Below are 21,830 nucleotides of genomic sequence, written 5' to 3' on the forward strand. Positions count from 1 at the left end.
CACTGTCACACACAGCACTCTCACACACCACATTCTTACACACATCACACACAGCATTCTCACACACACCACTTACCGCACCCTCACATACCACTTACCGCACCCTCACATACCGCACCCTCACACACAGCACCCCTCACACACAGCATCCATCAAGCACACATACTGCACCCCTCACATACACACAGAACCCCCCCAACACACTGCACCACACACATACACAATAGTTCCAAACACACACATATATATATACATACACACACACACACACACACAGCACCCCTCACACATACTGCACCCCTAAACACATTACATTCCAGACACACACTAGATCCCTTACCCAACTCTGGATCATCTACACACATATAAACACTAGATCCCTATATACACTCTGAATCCGTTATAAACACACACTCACTAGATCTCCTACACATTCTGGGTCCTTCAAACACACACTAGACTCTTATACACATACACACACACACACACACTACACTCTTAACATATACACTCTGAATCCCCTATACACACACACACACACACACACACACACACACTAGATTCCTTGTAAGCAAACACATACTACACCCCTAAACACACACTTTCTACAAACACTACATCACCTATACACACACTCTATAGTCTGTTTGCACACATGCTACATCCCCTTTACATACATTCTCTACAGCCCCTAGCCACATATGCATCACTTTACACCACAGGCACAACATGTCTAAAACTAACCTTATTACACAATACCACACCACAATCAGCTCACTCTACACACACGCAATACCACAAGCAGACTCCAAACACATGCACAATACTCTTTCCTGGCATTTTTGTCTCCTGGTATCCAGTTATAGAGACACCAGAGACAAGTTGCAAGGAAACACAGTGCAAGCATGTTATTAACTTTGCTTGCACTGTGCAGAACAAATACAGGTTTTTTTTCTCATGCTAGAGCTCTTCAGCAGAGCTCTGCGCATGGTCTGCCCTGGAAGAGCATTGAACCAACATGCTCACTTTGAGAGGGGGCGTGCTTGTCATTAGTGATGACAAAACACACCTCCTCTGACCCGCCCCCTTCTTAGTGGGCCGCTGGGATAAAAAAATGCCCGGGCCGAATTTTTCTCCCAGTCCGGCCCTGCTCTGGGAGGATAAACGTCTAAGTCTCTCACCTCCTCTGAGGTATAGACTACAGGTACCCTGACAATCGTAGGTTGAAGGTTAGACAAACAAGTGCATAAGATTCTAAAAGGTGACAGGTGTATCAAAAACCTCAATAAGACGCACATGTGTATTTTTGTTATTTTTATAGACTCTGGTATTTATATTTTAGTTACAGTTCTTATTTACTACTAAAATTTACTTAAGAGAACTCGTTATCAACCCAGTTTGTCAATTCATAGGAGGTGTTAGTGGTGGTTTTTCTGCTTGTGCACTAACATTAACATATATTTGGGGATATTGGCTGTTTGGTGGCATTTTTAGGTTACTTGAACATGGTGGTAAACTTTCTGTATTTTAGCTTTAAATGTGAAGTTGTCACCATATAATGTTTGGAGGTGGAATTACAGAGGGAGAGAGAGAACGAGGGAAGTGAATGACATTTCAATTAAGGCATAAAGTTGTACACTGAGCATGCGAGTCATGTGAACACAGTCCAATAGGCTTTTACTTGCAGGCGCAAAATTACATCCATCGCCAGAGCAAAATATGTATTAACGACCGCCGTAATGTTTGCACAGAAATCACATTAGTAAGTCCAGACCTGAGTTCTGGGCTACCTAAGTCACATGTGCCAGAGATGTAACTACACCCCGGCACAAATCACAGATTTCTCTGTATAGGCAATGTGAAACACTGCACATACAGATTGCTTGCTCCATGGCCACTTCACTTAATATATGTTATAAAGTTACACACTTAACTAATACCGTTATGTTGAGATACCAATGCTTCCTTGTACATTTTCCTTTGAAGATTATATGTGTATCCGTGAGAATAGAGAGATTGTATTATATCTCTCTCTCCTCCCGAAGTCCACGGAAGTATGTAGCTACTCACTTAGATGGCGTGGATCGCCACGGGTTAGTGAGGGCGCGGCTATGACCGCACTCCCCTCCCACATGTTATATGACATGCGCAGAATAAAGAATGCCCCACACATGCACACACAGATTATCACGTGACGCGGAAGCAAAATCGCGCGTCACATGACGCGGAAATGATGACGCACGACGTGATATATAAAAAAATGACCTAATTCTTAAAATAAGCCTCATTTTTTTTTGCATATGCAATTTACTACATATGAGTACTAAACAGCCTATTTATGAAAGAAATGTTTATATGCTTTTTTTTATATCTTTTACAATATATTGTTATTGACCCGCCCATATGACGTCATTTTGGTGCCAAATTAAAATAATTTAATTGCCACTAGTCTTCTATATAAATCATGAGATGCCAGGTTGAGTAAGTTATTTGATTTTATCTACTTGATAAAGCCTTGCAAGGTGAAACGCGTTGTAGATACATTTTATTTACATCTCTTCTATTGTAAATTATTTTAAAGTTTTATTTCTACAGTGCTATATTTGCCATTTTTATTTTCCCGGTCCGGAACCGCTATCATTGAAAATATTTGAAGAAACTACCTACCACATACATCCCAGAAATGGGGATTATTCTACTTCACGCTATACACACCAGAGCTGGATATAGCTCTGGTAAATGTGAGTAGAATAGAACATATATAATATTTAATATATGTCTCACTATATACTGTACCATTGGAGTCTTCTCTTATGTTTTACATGCACTTTTGGATTTCCAAGAACCCAACCTCCAAGAACTTTTGATTTTATCCAGTTTTGGCTGTTCCCTTGAAGACTTTTATACTCTCTTTTATACCATTATATTTGAATGTTATTGTTATTGGATATTATATTCCTGTTATCTTCATAATTCTGATATATTCCAATTTTTATTAGGTGCAACCTTGTTCTCTTTTCCTTTCTTTTACTGCAAATTGTGGGGTATCAAGAGGTAACCCCTTTCCACCTTAAGGTGTGCTGCCTTACAATATATTACTTATTTTCTTTGTGACCTTATCCTTCTGTGAAAATATTATACAGTGTCTCACAAAAGTGAGTACACCCCTCACATTTTTGTAAATATTTTCTTATATCTTTTCATGTGATAACACTGAAGAAATGACACTCTGCTACAATGTAAAGTAGTAAGCGTACAGCCTGTATAACATTGTAAATTTGCTGTCCCTTCAAAATAACGCAACACACAACCATTAATGTCTAAACCGTTGCCAAAAAAAGTGAGTGCACCCCTAAGTGGAAATGTCCAAATTGGGCCCAAAGTGTCAATATTTTGTGTGAACACCATTATTTTCCAGCACTGCCTTAACCCTCATGGGCATGGAGTTCACCAAAGCTTTACAGGTTGCCACTGGAGTCCTGTTCTACACCTCCATGACGACATCACGGAGCTGGTGGATGTTAGAGACCTTGCGCTCCCCCACCTTCCGTTTGAGGATGCCCCACAGATGCCGACAGATGCTCAATAGGGTTTAGGTCTGGTGACATGCTTGGCCAGTCCATCACCTTTACCTTCAGCTTCTTTAGCAAGGCAGTTGTCGTCTTGGAGGTTTTTGGGGTGGTGTTTGGGGTCGTTATCAAGCATGAATACTGCCCTGCGGCCCAGTCGGCTTCAGTATGTCACAGTACATGTTGGCATTCATGGTTCCCTCAATGAACTGTAGCTCCCTAGTGCCGGCAGCACTCATGGAGGCCCAGACCATGACACTCCCACCACCATGTTTGACTGTAGGCAGGACAAACTTGTCTTTGTACTCCTCACCTGGTTGCCGCCACACACGCTTGACACCATCTGAAACAAACAGAGCTTATCTTGGTCTCATCGGACCACAGGACATGGTTCCAGTAATCCATGTTTTAGTCTGCTTGTCTTCAGCAAACTGTTTGCTGACTTTCTTGTGCATCATCTTTAGAAGAGGCTTCCTCCTGGGACTACAGTCATGCAGACCAATTTGATGCAGTGTGCGGCGTACGGTCTGAGCACTGACAGGCTGACCCCCTTCAACCTATGCAGAAATGCTGGCAGCACTCATACATCTATTTACCAAAGACAACTTCTGGATATGACGCTGAAAACGTTCACTCAACTTCTGTGGTTGACCATGGCAAGGCCTGTTATGAGTGGAACCTGTTCTGCGAAACCGCTGTATGTTCTTGCCCACCATGCTGCAGCTCAGTTCAGGGTATTGGCAATCTTCTCATAGCCTAGGCCATCTTTATGTAGAGAAACAATAATTTTTTTCAGATCCTCAGAGAGTTTTTTGCAATGAGGTGCCATGTTGAACTTCCAGTGACCAGTATGAGTGTGAGAGCGATAACACCAAATTTAACACACCTGCTCACCAGTCACACCTGAGACCTTGTAACACTAATGAGTCACATGACACCGGGGAAGGAAAATGGCGTCCAATTTGGACATTTCCACTTAGGGGTGTACTCACTTTTGTTGCCAACGGTTTAGACATTAATGGCTGTGTGTTGAGTTATTTTGACATTTACACTGTTATACAGGCTGTACACTTACTACCGTACTTAATATTGTAGCAGAGTGTAATTTCTTCAGTCTTGTCACATGAAAAGATATAATGAAATTTTACAAAAATGTGAGACTTTTGTCTTTTGACTTTTGACTTTTGTGAGATACTGTAGATCTGTAATGAACTTCAAAAAGGAACCTCTAACTAATCATACTGCTGATCAGAAAATGAAAGCCAGTAATGGTTAAAGAGACACTCCAGTCACCATAATGGCTTTATCTGAATTAAGTTTTTGTTTTTTTGTTGGATTGAATCAGCTATCAATACGGAATACTTTCCCATGGGTGATATGCATCAGCATCAGCAGTTGCTCATAGCCTATCACTGGACTTCCTTTGTGAGGAATGATATTGTAGAATATTTCACTCAACAGGGAGCTAGCAATAGGCTGAGAGTCTGTAACCAGAAACCAAGGGAAACGATTCCACATTTACACCTGGGCCAGTGGAGGAAGCAGAGTAGCCAAGGCACTGTGAGTACATTGTTAAAAATGATTTAACCCCATTGAAGCCCATAAGGTAGGATAGTGCACAGGACCTCCAGATATTATCAAGGCTTAATTGAGATGAAGTCATGATAGCACTTGTAGTAGTCCTTTAACCCCTTAAGGACACATGACATGTGTGACATGTCATGATTCCCTTTTATTCCAGAAGTTTGGTCCTTAAGGGGTTAAACATTGATCTGCACATTGATCAAATTACATTTCACTGATATCATTTTGAGATATGTAAACTTACCAGCTTTAGCAGTAATGACTCCTGTGAACAACAGTATAACAGAGGTCAATACGGTTGTATTAGAACCAAGTTCATCAGCTGTGTTCATGGTAGATGACCCATTGGAGAGTTCTGTTGTAACATTATCTCCAGACCATACACGAGGGGCTGCTGTGGAAAATATACTTCCCTCCAGGTTATTTCTGCTGTTGTTATTGGAATATGAGGAAGTAGACAAATTCATAGGAATGCCAGGCATAAATACTGAGACTATACAAAACATCAAGCAGGAAAGTTGGGCAATCCCTGAAATAGAACCTGTCCGTACAAGACCACATTTCTTCTGAAGCCATGTGAAAGCCACAGTTCCAAGAATTCCTACAATGGCTGATATTCCTATTAGAATACTGATAACTGAACTGCTCAGGTTTTGGGTGTAAGCGTATCCAACAGTGATTGAATCAAAGCCTAAAACTGTCATATAGAGAAAGGAAAGGGCCATACCAGCAAGAAAAAATGGCTGCTTGTAATACAACACCCATCCATCCAGGAATGGTTTGAGAATTTGGGAAAGAGTGCTGGTCTTTCTCATCTTCTGAGATTCACATGTGGTTTGATCCTTATGGAACACAAAAGTATCAGGTTCATTTAGTATCTCTTCTTGTGGCACTGATTCTTTATCTGCTAAAATATAAATGAAAACATCTGGTAGATTCACCAATATATTTTAAGCATTTTCATGAGGTACCTTAAATACAAAATTAAGCTTCAGGTTTTGCTGTATTATTTTACAAACCTTAAAAAGAATCATTCATTACTAGCGAAGATTAGAAGGAATAGATTTAGGAGAGTATGTCCTGGATTTAACAAAACATGTCACCCTTTGTACTTCCCTCTCCCCCCCTGGGCCCCCCACTTGCTTTTTTTTTTTTCCCTTCTCTCGCCTTCTTCCCTCGCAAATTCCCTTCTAACTCTCTTCCTCGATCTCACTCTAATTTACATTGATTCTGTTCTTTAGTTCCGGTAACGCTCTTCTTAACACCCACGCCTCTCTATGTATCGAAACTTTTGAGAGCTGTCGTGAGCTGAGAAGGCACTTCTACAATGCCACAGAACAGTATCTCACTTGGGGGTGGCGTATCTATCCCCAACTAATAAAGCCTGTGTGGCGGAACCCACCTCGCCACTGGGCATTGGAGAGGCCTGGCGGCCCGCCTCCTACCTGCTGACTATGGCCCCTGGTACAGTTGTACTTTTGAATGCAATATTTGGGCATATTGTATTTTATTGTGCGGCTACTGGCCCTTTAAGCACAGTGAATGGACTTTTATTGTACTGTGCTGGCCTTTTAAAAACAGTGTATGGACATACTGAAACTTTTTGGACAATTCCTTTTCCCCTCCCCCGGATCCATTGTTCTCCAGCAGGGTGTTGTCCCAGGGACAAGGAAAAGCCATGCTTGCAAGTGACAACAAAGGACTTCGACCTAACCGTTAAACCCCTGAACCTATTCAAGTGAATTTTGGATATGTTTGTCCCCAAGTTATTCTGGTTAAAATAATATAAGTTTTATGTATGTACGATGTTAACTCACCAAGTTATAAAAATGTATAAAAAGTGTAACTTTTCAGTTTGGAGATAATTGAGTAGATACAGTAATTGACTCAATTATCTCCTAAGCAGAGGGGAGGAATATGCTGGGTGTGTTTCTACTGTCCCATTGTGTCTGATTGGCTGCTGTACTTGCATTGTATGTGTTGTAATGTGTTTATTGGTTGTTCTGCAAAACCCTCTGAGCAGCACTATGTTTTGTGGATTGTGAATAAAAGCCAGGCTGGATGAGCCAGTCCAGAGTTCCTGTTTTAACCTCAAAGTGATGTGTCGTCTCATTATTGGGGGAAGGATTGATTGTATGCTGTTCCAGTTGACTGCTAGGAGTACAGGCCTATTCGTATGGTTCCTATTCAATGGTCTACAGCATTCATACGCTTGGGAGAATTTAAAGGTTTCTCGGATTCGGTGATTATGGTGTCTGCCAGAGTGCTTGGAGTCCTCAGGAAGCACTAGGAGCATCCATTAACGGAGGTACCCAGTCGGGGTGCCAGGTGATCCGTTACATTGGTGGCAAGCGGTGGGATGGCGTCCTGGTGTGAGAGGAACAACACCCTGGAGACACAGGAATTATTATGGAGCGGCATAGAACCAGCGAGTCCCTGGACAGTGCTCCAAGTGGAAGAGGAGTTTAACTGGAGATTACAGAGCATCTTGGTCACACTGGATAAGCCGATAGCAGAGGCATCCAGGTTGGCATGCAGAGAGGATGCCCGACAGGGGATGTGGGAAGAAACCCTAGAGGGTGTCCAGCGTTGGCGAGGTGAGCGTCTCCCCAGCAAGGAGCAGCGATTACAAGCCAGAGTGGCCCTACGGATACCTATGCTGGGAGAACAGGCTCAGGAGGAATGGGTGATGCAACTTGATTCACTGGCATGGAGAGAACTGGGTCTCGAGGACGCATACCAAGCGCTACGTTGGTACGCGGTTCAGCGGGTGCCTGGAATGGCCAAATTTGGCAAACCTGAGGGTGAGGATTATAATGGCCCTGGCTTATTATGGGGGACATTTGCAGAACCAGACTTTGGGAGTGCGGCAGAGTCACGGCTTTGGGACATATTTGACTACAGAGAAGCCGTGCTGGATCTCCCTATGGCCGAGGACCTAAGGCCAGACTTGACTGAACTGGCTGTCCAGGAATGGGAGCTGGAGCAGGATTACCAACACCTGTTCAGCGCCAGTCAGTTACCATATACCCCACAAGTACCACCAGAGCAGTGGGAGATCAAACAGAATTATGCGGACTTATATGATCCAGTGACACCGCCTGTCTCTAACCTGATGGGGCTTCTGGACTGTACACCATTGGGAGCGGTGAGTTTTGTTCCCCCTCCCCAACAACTAAGCCCGCCAGCAGGAGACCTGCATTTAGTACCTCCTACTGCCCAACCAGCCCCAGAAATGGGGGACCTTATCGACTGGTCCTGGGAAGACCCACAGATGGCAGGTGGAGATGGGACCGTGGTCTCTCTGCCGGCCCTACAGGGAGGCTGGGCAGTTGGCCTAGATCCCCAGCAGCAGTATGTATTACAGGGGGCTGAAGGTGCCATCCTTGCTCCCCAGCGGCAGCTTAACACACCAAGGGGAGACAGTAAGCCCCACACCAGCACAGATGGGACCGTGGTCTCTGTGCCCAAGCTACAGGGAGCTGAAGGAGATGTCCTTGCTCCCCAGCGGCAGTCTACGGTTCAGGGAGAGGGGTTTGTTATTCCCTCTCCCCAGCGGCAGCGCAGCTCACCAAGGGGAGACGGTAAGCCCCTCACCAGCGCAGATGGGACCGTGGTCTCTGCGCCCTGCCTACAGGGAGTACATAGGGTCAGCCCTGCTCCCCAGCGGCTGAAAGTGTGTAAGGGAGAGGAGTTGGTTACCCCCTCTCCCCAGCGGCAGCTTAGCACACCAAGGGGAGACAGTAAGCCCCACACCAGCGCAGATGGGACCGTGGTCTCTGCGCCCAAGCTACAGGGAGTACGGATGGTCAGCCAGGCTCCCCAGCGGCTGGAAGTGGGTAAGGGAGAGGAGTTTATTACCCCCTCTCCCCAGCGGCAGCCTGGCCCACCAAGGGGAGACAGTAAACCCCACAACAGCGCAGATGGGACCGTGGTCTCTGCGCCCAATCTACAGGGAGTACGGATGGTCAGTCCTGCTCCCCAGCGGCAGAATATTTTACCGGGTGGGGAGAGTCTTGTTTCCCCTCCCCAGCGGCAGCCTAGCCCACCAAGGGGAGACAGTAAGCCCCACAACAGTGCATATGGGACAGTAGTCTCTGCACCTGCACCACTGGAGATATGGACAGTCTGTCCTGGCCCCCAACAACAGGACAATGTATTGGAAGAGAAGGCAGTTTGTTTTCCCCTACTACAAGAGAGGTCGTCACAGGGAGAGGAGCCTGTTACCCCTTCTCCCCAGCAACAGCTTTGTCCAACCAGGAGAGAGAGCACCCTGGTTACCTTTCCACCAGACTATGGATTTCAATCTGGACACATGTGGCAGGAGAACACCGGGACAGCTACACCGGGTGAGAAAAGCCGACCGACTATCAGAGCCCCAGACCGATTGAAGGTCTGGAGTCTGGATAGTCTCAATGGGAAAGGGGAGAAATGTGGCGGAACCCACCTCGCCACTGGGCATTGGAGAGGCCTGGCGGCCCGCCTCCTACCTGCTGACTATGGCCCCTGGTACAGTTGTACTTTTGAATGCAATATTTGGGCATATTGTATTTTATTGTGCGGCTACTGGCCCTTTAAGCACAGTGAATGGACTTTTATTGTACTGTGCTGGCCTTTTAAAAACAGTGTATGGACATACTGAAACTTTTTGGACAATTCCTTTTCCCCTCCCCCGGATCCATTGTTCTCCAGCAGGGTGTTGTCCCAGGGACAAGGAAAAGCCATGCTTGCAAGTGACAACAAAGGACTTCGACCTAACCGTTAAACCCCTGAACCTATTCAAGTGAATTTTGGATATGTTTGTCCCCAAGTTATTCTGGTTAAAATAATATAAGTTTTATGTATGTACGATGTTAACTCACCAAGTTATAAAAATGTATAAAAAGTGTAACTTTTCAGTTTGGAGATAATTGAGTAGATACAGTAATTGACTCAATTATCTCCTAAGCAGAGGGGAGGAATATGCTGGGTGTGTTTCTACTGTCCCATTGTGTCTGATTGGCTGCTGTACTTGCATTGTATGTGTTGTAATGTGTTTATTGGTTGTTCTGCAAAACCCTCTGAGCAGCACTATGTTTTGTGGATTGTGAATAAAAGCCAGGCTGGATGAGCCAGTCCAGAGTTCCTGTTTTAACCTCAAAGTGATGTGTCGTCTCATTATTGGGGGAAGGATTGATTGTATGCTGTTCCAGTTGACTGCTAGGAGTACAGGCCTATTCGTATGGTTCCTATTCAATGGTCTACAGCATTCATACGCTTGGGAGAATTTAAAGGTTTCTCGGATTCGGTGATTATGGTGTCTGCCAGAGTGCTTGGAGTCCTCAGGAAGCACTAGGAGCATCCATTAACGGAGGTACCCAGTCGGGGTGCCAGGTGATCCGTTACAGCCTGCAGAATGTGAGTGATTGGAAGCTCCTGTTCATTCCTTCACACCAAGTATCTTTATATTAATGTGCATATGTTCTTAGAAAGTTCAGACTTTTATAACAAAAAGTATATTTGATAACTGGTGCCATAAGAATCCATTGTTATTTACAAGCTGTGGATCAGACTTTATTTTCTATCTGTGATTTGCCGTGCCATAATAAACTTTCTTTATGAACCAAAATCAAAACTAAAAAATTGTATAAATAAAGATTGTCCAAAAAAAGTTTGTGTATAATGTACAGCAACATTTATTTCTGCTACTTTGCAGGAACTATTCAATTTAGCTTTAGTTAGAGCCAACTGTGGACTGATTTTAATAATTCAGAAAATTATTCTATGTATTTTACGCAGTATTCAACGCAGTCATTCCGCTAAGCAGCATTAAATACATAAAGGGAATCAATAAATTAAAGGAGGAGAGTATCTTTAAAAGAAGGAAAACTATCACATCAAGAGGACATAGTGTGAAATTAGAGGGCAAAAGTTTAAAGATAATATCAGGAAGTATTACTTTACTGGGTAGTGGATGCGTGGACTGGCCTTCCAGCTGAAGTGGTAGAGGTGGGATAGGCAGTTTCAAAATGTGCACAATTTAGCAAGAACATGAATCTGTTCCTTGTTCTAAGTTACTTGTATTTTATTTGTTTTAAATATAATTTAGTTTCTATATTGTTTCATTTCTACTTATATAGCTATCGGTTCATTTGTAGGATTGTTGATTACCTCCAAGTCCATTTGCATTCAGTTCTTTCATTTCTTGTTCTGTCCCTTCATGTTTACTCTTGTTGGCCAGTTCCGGTGTCTTCATATACACCTTCCAGAGCAGGAGATATTCTACACAAACGGACATTAAGTTCCAGCCAACAACAAATCCACATCCAATCACCAGTGAGCCAAATGTCATTACCTGTCCAACAGCCATTGGTGCCAAAATATTAGTTACTTGATCTATTCTTCGTAGAGTGGCATTCATACCTGCAAACGTGATAGGAATACAACATTAACTATATGAAAGCAAGGGTTATCACAGCATCTATTTTTAAAGGACAAAGAAAGGAGCAAGTGTTAAAACAGTTATTTTTCAAACATTCTATTTTTTTTTTAAAGTTGTCTAAATTCCTCAGTGAACTCAGAGAAACTCACCGTAAACTCAATAAAGCACTTTCCTTTGGTAGTGATGCTACCCAAGACTGAAGGCTGCCTGTCTGTATGAGTGTGTGCATGTGCTTGTATGACTATGTATGTGTCTGTATGAATTTCTGTATGACTTTGTTTATATGATATGTGTGTCTGTATGACTGTATCTGTATGAGTATGTACAGGTGATACTCGAAAAATTAGAATATCGTGCAAAAGTTTATTTATTTCAGTAATAAGAACAGTTCCCAAGCCAGCAGGGACTGACTATACTCACTAGGTGCCACAGATTATCCATGGTTATAATGGTAGTTGTTTTAAATGTATTTAGTTCATTTATTTCAGTAATGCAATGTAAAAGGGAAAACTAATATATATGATAGACGCATTACATGCAAAGCAAGATAGTTCAAGCCATGATTTGTCATAAGTGCAAAGATTATGGCTTACAGCTCATGAAAACCCCAAATCCACGATCTCAGTAAATTAGAATATTGTGAAAAAGTGCAATATTCTAGGCTCACAGTGTCCCACTCTAATCAGCTAAGTAAGCCATAACACCTGCAAATGGTTTCTGAGCCTTTAAATGGCTCTCAGTCTGGTTCAGTAGGAATCACAATGATGGGGAAGGCTGCTGACCTGACAGTTGTGCAGAAAACCATCATTGACACCCTCCATAAGGAGGGAAAGCCTCAAAAGGTAATTGCGAAGGAAGTTGGTTGTTCCTAAAGTGCTGTATCAAAGCACATTAATAGAAAGTTATGTGGAAGGGAAAAGTGTGGATGAAAAAGGTGCACAAGCAGCAGGGATGACCGCAGCCTGGAGAGGATTGTCAGGAAAAGGCCATTCAAAAGTGTTGGGGACTTTTACAAGGAGTGGACTGAGGCTGGAGTCAGTGCATCAAGAGCCACCACACACAGACGGATCCTGGAAATGGGCTTTAGATGTCGTAGCCACTCCTGAACAACAAACAACGTCAGCAGTATCTTACCTGGGCTAAAGAAAAAACAGACCTGATCTGTTGCTCAGTGGTCCAAAGTCCTCTTTTCTGATGAGAGCAGAAAGAATGGAGAGGCCCACACTGCAAGATGCTTGAAGTCCAGTGTGAAGTTTCCACAGTCTGTGTTGATTTGGGGAGCCGTGTCATCTGCTTGTGTTGGTCCACTGTGCTTCATTACGTCCAGGGTCAACGCAGCCGTCTACCAGGAGATTTTGGAGAACTTCATGCTTCCTTCCGCAGACGTGCTTTATGGGGATGCTGAATTCATTTTCCAGCAGGACTTAGCACCTGTCCACACTGCCAAAAGCACCAAAGCCTGGTTCAATGACCGTGGGATTACTGTGCTTGATTGGCCAGCAAACTCACGTGACCTGCATTGCCAAGAGAAAGGTGAGAGGCATGAGACCAAACAATGCAGAAGAGCTGAAGGCCGCTATTGAAGCATCCTGGTCTTCCATAACACCTCTGCAGTGCCACAGGCTGATAGCTTCCATGCCATGCCGCATTGAGGCAGTAATTGCTGCAAAAGGGGCTCAAACCAAGTACTGAGCATGCTTATACTTTTCAGAGGTCCGATATTGTTCTATGTACACGCCTTGTTTTATTTATTGCGTGTAATATTCTAATTTACTGAGATTGTGGATTTGGGGTTTTCATGAGCTGTAAACCATAATCATCGCACTTATGCCAAATCACGGCTTGAACTATCTTGCTTTGCATGTAATGCGTCTATCTCATATATTAGTTTCCCCTTTTACGTTGCATTACTGAAATAAATGAACTTTTGCACGATATTCTAGTATTACCTGTATGTCTGTATGAAACATAGAATGTGACGTCAGATAAGAACCATTCTTGTCTGCCAAATTTTTTTTTTTTTAAATTCCAGTATTCCCTGGCCTTATCTTATAGTTAGGATAGCCTTATGCATATCCCACGCATGCTTAAAATCCTTTACTGTGTTAAAAGAAGAGATGGAGAATGCGGGCATCGATCCCGCTACCTCTCACGTGCTAAGCGAGCGCGCTACCATTTGAGCTAATCCCTCACGAACATGAGCATATGCATGTTTGTACTTGTTTGCATTAGTGTGTGCATGTGTGTCTGCAGAGGCAAAGTTGGAGGCTGCAGAAGAGGAGTTCAGGCGCTGGAAACAAGGTGAGTAATCTTTATTTTACTTAATTTTTAAGCCAAAGAGGGGTGGGGTGGAGAAAGGAACCAAAAAAATATATATATATTTGGTACTGTAGGTTCCCTTTAATGTTTCAAAAAGTAATAGAGCAGAATAGAAACATTTTTAATAAATTTTGAATAATTGTTACAATGTTCCCAGTTTTACCAATATGTATATGTAAAAGCTTGTGGAAACTTGTATCAAACTTTTGGAGAACAACCGCATTCATAATTTCTACAGCAACAACATTGATAATTCTAAAGCAATATCTCTCACATCCATTTAACTCACTACAAATAAACATTAATTACATTTTGGAGTAAATAAAATCAATATAGCAATCAACAAATATGGGATAGTGCATAAGTTATGTTGGCTATATTGTATCTTACCTGCTAGTGCACATTTATCACCTCCTGCAACTACCACAACCCAGTCTCTCTCGATTGTGATCCCTGTGGCTGTACTTCCCAGGTTTGCAATACTTGCAATTATTATCACCAATGCGTAGCAAAGTGTCTTTGAGAGCAAACAGGAGACATAATCAAAAAAAAAGAAGGATGATATGTAAAACACACCACATATATAGTTATCTATCAATTTATGTAGTAACATAAGCTAGCTCTCTTATCAACAGGAGCTCTGTGATGTATGCATGCATCCTTTATTACTTTACAAACATGATATATTTCTCTGAAATCAATTTACCGTGTCTGCTGTAGATGCTTATCAATGTCTCCAATTTGGGAACAGACATTGTGTTTTAACTGATAATCACACTATCACTACTTCCATAAGAACACTGTGGTAGCATACGAAGAACATTAGGATCCGGCTTATGTGCGACACCAGCTCTACCCGGTGCCACAGAAAGTACCTGTACAATATTTAAAAGTGTACTCTAGAAGGAACGAAGCAACATGACTAATAAACAATGTGAGAGGGAACGGGTGGGGCGGTCCCACACACACGGACCCCCTAATCTAATTATAGTTTAGTAAGAGTCCTCTACGCAAAAGCTGACCAAGAGTCCTGAAAACCAACGGCGGATCGGGCTCTTGTGATTACTTAAACACTCTGATACAAAGCATGATGTTCTGGGAGTGAAAAAAGTGCACTGTATGTTCTGAATTCCGCATGCCCATTGTAATGTATAATCTTGTAACCTTTGTCGACAATGTGGGGTATTGGGGGATATCTATATGCGAATGCCTGTTCTTTTCTTTTTGCACACAAAAATAAAGAATTATAAAAAAAAAGAACACAGTGGTAGCATAGTTAAAGCATGCATTCGTAATGACATAAGTACAGTGAGGGAAAAAAGTATTTGATCCCTTGCTGATTTTTAACGTTTGGCCACTGACAAAGAAATGATCAGTCTATAATTTTAATGATAGGTGTATTTTAACAGTGAGAGACAGAATAACAACAACAAAAAATCAAGAAAAAAAGTTATAAATTGATTTGCACGTCAATTAGTGAAATAAGTATTTGATCCCCTATCAATCAGCAAGATTACTGGCTTCCAAGTGTCTTTTATACAGGTAACACGCTGAGATTAGGAGCAGTCTCTTAAAGGGAATGCTTCTCATTTCAGCTCGTTACCTGTGTAAAAGACACCTGTCCACATAAGCAATCTATCAATCACTCTCCACCAAAGAGCTGTCCAAGGATGTCAGGGACAAGATTGTAGACACAAGGCTGGAATGGGCAACAAGACCATCGCTAAGCAGGCGATTCCAGGTTAGTTTAAAGTATTTTTTACGTTTTAAAGGTAGAGAGGGACTATTTAATAATGCCCAATAAAGTAAAAAATAAAGTACCGGTATGTTAACAATGGTTAGGGTTATGCTTTAAAGCAGGCTTCCCCAAACTCCGGCCCTCCAGATGTGGCTGAACTACAACTCCCATGATTCTATGAATGAAATAGATAGGTTGAGAATCATGGGAGTTGTAGTTCAGCAACATCTGGAGGGCCGGAGTTTGGGGAAGCCTGTTTTAAAGGAACACTATAGGGTCAGGAACACAGACATGTATAGTGTTAACACCACTATTTAACTCCCTAGCCCCTCCTTGCACTCCTTAAATAGGATGAAAACTCACCTTATTCCCAGCACTGGCTTTTGGCTTTGCCCCTGATCAACTGCCTTGGCTGACATCATCAGAACTGATTATCGCAGCCAATCACAATGCTTTCCCATAGGAAAGCATTGGATTTGCTGAGATTGCCAAGGAGGTGGGCCAGGGGTTGAGCTAAACCCATCAATGCATCTGTTTGGGGATAGTTCTGTGTCTCCATGCAGAGGAGGGGCCACTGGAGGTGTCCCTAGGCAGCAATGTAAACACTGCCTTTTCTCTGAAAAGGCAGCGTTTACAGCAAAAAGCCAGCAGGGACTGACTATACTCACTAGGTGCCACAGATTATCCATGGTTATAATGGTAGTTGTTTTAAATGCTCTTATAATGACATTGCAGTCTTATGAATGTGGTGAAATTACAGCTTTGTTATACTGCTGTACAGCTGTGGAAAATCAATATTTGCAAATCAGCACTTTTAAAGTGAATTGAAAGTGTAAAAAGCAACATTCCTATTAAATTGGGAACTGTTTTTCTTATACTCACCAGGATCCAGTTATTTTGCGCTGTGAGCTCAGCTTTATACATGAAAATCACCATCAAGATTATCCCACAGATAGTGACAGAGGTATTCTGTACAATTAAAGATGTCTGGGCCGCTAGTGCAGGTGAAAATAAATTGTTAATCGTTTGCACATAATTTTGTTTTCATATTCTTTTCATTCAGGCAGAGTAGGCACCAGGGCCGGGCTGGAAATACCATGCAGCACTGGATAAAAGTGATTCCAGCCCTATAATTCTTCAGGTGTATTTATATAAAAGAATGGGGTACGTTGTGGCAGGTTTATGCAATGAATGATCATATACTGTAACTAAAACCCTAGTCATTTTGCTATGGTTCAGGGTTTAAAAATAAAATAAAAATGTGAGCGTTGAAATTGCTGTTTGGTTAATGAGTGAGTGCAGTGAATTTGGTATGTTATGTTACAACTCCTAAGGCACTAAATATATGATTATCATGTGCAATTCGTTTCGTTCGGACATTGGAAAGCTTACGAATGGCACTGGGAGCCCTATAGATGTGTAAGTGGTTGTGGTGGTAATCCTTGCACTGGGAGCCCTACAAATGTGTAAGTGGTTAGGGGTTAGGGTTTCCCACGATTGCCACCCCAACCACTTACTAGACATGTGCAATTCATTTCATGCAATTCGGACATTCGGATGCTTACGAATGTCCGAAGTTCCGAAGTTCCGAATTGCCAAAGTACCGAATGCCGAAGCAGACACATTTTTTTACTATAAATCATATATTTCTATGTGATTTGGGAGCTGTTATATTGTTACTTACCTGCAGCTACTTGTTTCAGGTGATCCATGGGTGTAAGTGCTCTAACACCCACCCTCCAGGTGTGTCTGTTGTGATTGGCCCTGCTTGGGGACTGTCTCATGCAGACATCAGCATATTGGCATCAATGCAGCAAATGTATATATTAAAACCCTTGTTCCACATGAATATATCACACAAGCTCACTGACACACACAAGCTCACTACAGACAAGCATACACACAAGTTCACTGATAAAAGCACACACAAGCTCACTACAGACAAATTCACTGACACACACAAACTCACTACAGACAAGCTCACTGATACACACATGCTAACTGACACAAACACACACACACATTCACTAATAAACACAAGTTCAGTGAAACACATGCTCACTACAGAAAAGCTCACTGACACATACACACAAGCACACTACAGACAAGCTCACTGATACATATGCTCACTACAAAACAACCTCACTGATACAAACAAACAGAAGCACAATAAAGACAAGATCATTGGTAAGAACACACACAATCACTATCAGTCATTAACTGCTGGAAAAACCTGTAAGTACTTGTCACTGGTAGTGTGCTGCTCCTTTCTGTATTAGGTTATAATTCTGAGCCTCTTCCTGTCTGCAAGGTCAGCTGGTTGAGGATGGAGTTCAAAGCTCTAGTGCAGCGGTTTGATCCTGACAGAGCCGTGTGACCATGCTGTGCAGGAAATGGTGAACAGGCACTTCTCATTCCTCTCTACTGCTCCTCTCTTTGTCGGTGTTCTGTCAGCCTCAATGTGGCCACTTAGTTAGCTGCACCAGCCCTCCAACATTTCGAGGAGGGGAAAAATAAATGACCATAAAATGTTTTATGAAATCTGCTGCACTGACAGCCCTAAGGTGCAGCAGTCCACCAGGAAATTTCTCTATATATACCGGTGGGCCAGTTCGGCCCTGGTAGGCACTCGCCTACAGGTGCAGGCCTGATGGGAGATCCCACTCTGCATGTTAAAAGCCCGTCCCTATCTCCTGTACAGGATCTCCTGCTGCATGCTCACGTGAACAGAGGCTGCTGGAATTTGTTATGGCCGTATTGAAGATAATGAGCCTGATCAGTGCATAGTCCCATCCCCACGACTGGATATAGTGATCACCTGGTGCGAGAGGGGAGAGTACATACACACCTACTCATACTACTACTCAGACTGTACACACAATGCTACATTCATTGCTGCACACACAGTCACGCACACATACTGCTACCCACACTATACACACAATATTACACATGCTGCTACCCACAATATTCCAAACACACACAGACACAGACACAGAAACACACACACACACACATACACAGAAATACATATACACATAGGCATGCACTCAGACATTTACACACATTGCTACACTTGGGCACATGCAACACACCTATACATGTGTGTAAATACATTTTTTTTGTATAGTTTGGAAAGGAGTTTGGGGTGCCTGAGAATTATGTAGGGTTACTTGTGTGGCAAAATATGGAAAATAATATTTTGTGAAAATTATGAAAAAATAATTGTATTAATATTAAAAATATTAGTAATTATTAAAATGAATATCAATAAGGCAATATCAATTATTTTAGGACCACACTCACAATTTTGAATTCAAAAGATACCTACTATTTTGTGTCTGATCCTCAATTCTTATAGTTCAAATTAACTTACATATAACATACAAGTATATTACGTAAAAATATAATTTATTGTGGCAATAACAATTTATATGATAATATAATACAATCAGTGATCATACAATGTGTAACATGTCATAAATTCCAGAGTAGACAACAAAATCTGGATTCTGAACAATGTAGATACTGGCTCAAAGAAGTTATCGCCAACATATGCAATAACTCAACATAATATTTGCATTAAGATTTAAAATTCTTAACCATAAAATGACATGGTATCACATAACACTATCTCCTGCATCAAAGAAGCATAGACAATCTTCTATAATAACCAACTATTTCCACAAATGGTTGTAAACCAAATAAACTCTTTCCAATCCACTCAGGAACTAAACTTTGAATTGCAAACCAACTGGCGATATGCAAACACGTTTAAAATGGTTATCACAATATCTCTATATTGGTATGTAATAATATTATGTAGAACAAACCAATTAAATTACCAACAAGTGTTCAAAAGAAAATACTTGGACAATTTTAAATAACCTCTGTATCTGCACTAAGTAAATCTACAGGTATCTACAAGATAAGCATAGGTCTTGATTAATATCTGATTTCAACAAATTAATCTATCAATAATTACGGGATTGGGGCGGGGCTTGATACTGAGTGGTCGCATGGTTGTGAGCTCCCTTATTAACCTTGCTAAAATGACAAAATCACATGCTCACTGACGCTTAATCAACACTAGCTATGTCCCAAGAGTGCTGAGGGACTGCTGGATATTTCCTGGAGCGATCATGTGACTCGCATGTATATTCTTACATTTGGAACTGCCAAATTTAAACAATAAAATGAGCAATCAATGCTATTCTTAGTAATCTCAGTTATCTTGATGTTTATCACTTATTGTACCTGCTAAGTAAACTATTCAATTTTAGGAATGAAAACTTTATTTTGCAGGATCTTTCATTGTATAAATATGTATTAGATCTACTGACTGCAATGTCTGTTTGCCAATGCACAGATTTGTTTCCCTTAAAATGACACTAATCACTAGAACAACTACAGCTTACTACAGCTTACTGTAGTTGTCCTAGTGTCTACTGCCTGTCCATGCCGGCTTTTCAAGTGTGAAAATTGCCTTTTCAAAGGCAATGCATCTCTATGAGGAGATGCTGATTGGTTGAAAGCTGCATTTTGCCACGCGTGAGGTATTATAGAAAATTTTCTCCATACTTACCGTAATTTTCTTTTCCTGGCTATAATTCATGGCAGCATCACTAATGGGTTAGCTCCGCCCCTAACAGGAACAGGACAGGAAACAATTAATCAATTATAACCAGACTATAATTATATAATTATAACCAGGTATAAAAGGTCTCCTCCTCCCTCCTCCCTCTAACCCACAGTCTAGTATAAAGCTAACAAAAAATTATTTGGGAGGGTTGCTGATGCTGCCATGAATTATAGCCAGGAAAAGAAAATTACGGTAAGTATGGAGAAAATGTTCTATATTCCTGGCCATTCATGGCAGCATCACTAATGGGTAATACCCAAGCTCCGTAATCAAGGGAGGGTGAATAAAGACGAGACTCCAATATTATGCTGCAAAGGAGATTTATTCATTCAGGACAAAAACCCTCTACCGAAGGATGATGAGGAAGAGACCACATCCAGTTTGTAATGTTTGATGAAAGTTATAGGTGACGACTAGGTGGCTGCACTGCATATGTCGTCAGAAGGAACCTCTGCCCAATTAGCCCAGGAGGTGGCCAAAGCTCTTGTAGAATGGGTCTTTATCTTTTCTGGAGGAGATAGATTTTTGAGTTTATAAGCCCTTTTTATGGTTTTTGAAACCCAACGCCTTAAAGTAGCTGTAGAGGCCGCCTCCCCTTGTCTGTATCCTGACGGGATAATAAACAATTGCTGCGATTTTCTAATTCTGTTTGAGACCTCTATATGTTTCATTACACATTCTCTCACATCCAACTGATGGAGTTTAACTTCTTCCGCAGAAGAGGGGTTTTGGTAAAAAGATGGTAGAACCACTTCTTGAGCCAAGTGAAAACTAGAAACCACCTTAGGTAGGAATTCCATTCTAGGTCTTAGGATAATTCTATCATGGAAAACCTGAACGTGATTTGGATCACTGGAGAAGGCTTGAATTTCAGATATTCTTTTTGCTGTAGTGATTGCCACCAAGAACAAGGTCTTGTATGTCAGATTAATAATACTCAACTCATCCAATGATGCAAAGGGGGTTTCTGACAAAACATCCAGTACCAAAGGAAGATCCCAAGGAGGAGCATAGTTTCTAGATGGAGGTCTTATGCGTATAGCTGCCTTAAAGAACCTCGCAATGATAGGGTCTAATGCCCAGGAGGTGTTACACAGGGCCGATAGAGCTGATGACTGCACTTTCAGAGTGCTCAAGCTTAGGCCTTTCTCTAGACCTTCGTTTAGAAATTCCAGAATATCTATATTTGAAGGCTGTAGGAAATTCTTGGATTTCTTTTCTGCCCATAAACGAAACAAATCTCATATCCTGTGGTAACATGCAGAGGTGGATTTTTTTCTGGATTTCAGCAGTGTATTCACCACCGTCTCTGGTACTCCTTGTTCTAAAAGTCTCTGCTTTTCAAGAGCCAAGCCGCCAATTTCCATTGGATTGGATTGGGATGCACCGCTGGACCTTGTATTAACAGATCCATTCTCAGAGGAAGAGGTCATGGAGGACCCAAGCACAATTTGTTCAGGAGTGGCAACCACGGTCTTCTCGGCCAACTCGGAAGTATAGCAATCACCGTCTTCCTTTCCTTCCGAATTTTCCTCAACAATCTGTGAATCATTGGCA

General features: G+C 42.0%; 1 protein-coding gene across 1 annotated transcript in view; it reads right to left on the reverse strand.

Annotated features, from left to right (window-relative positions):
- The window catches only part of LOC134571280 (solute carrier family 40 member 1-like), a 49,018-nt gene that overhangs the window by 13,044 nt on the left and 14,144 nt on the right, over positions 1–21,830 (reverse strand). Inside the window, exons 4-7 of the mRNA XM_063429454.1 lie at positions 16,514–16,626; positions 14,284–14,410; positions 11,304–11,555; positions 5,398–6,060 (exon numbers count right to left, since the gene is read on the reverse strand). Coding sequence (XP_063285524.1) covers positions 5,398–6,060; positions 11,304–11,555; positions 14,284–14,410; positions 16,514–16,626 — 1,155 coding nt within the window. The remainder of the gene's footprint in view (positions 1–5,397; positions 6,061–11,303; positions 11,556–14,283; positions 14,411–16,513; positions 16,627–21,830) is intronic.

Source organism: Pelobates fuscus, chromosome 8, assembly GCF_036172605.1.
Source record: "Pelobates fuscus isolate aPelFus1 chromosome 8, aPelFus1.pri, whole genome shotgun sequence".
NCBI lineage: Eukaryota > Metazoa > Chordata > Amphibia > Anura > Pelobatidae > Pelobates > Pelobates fuscus.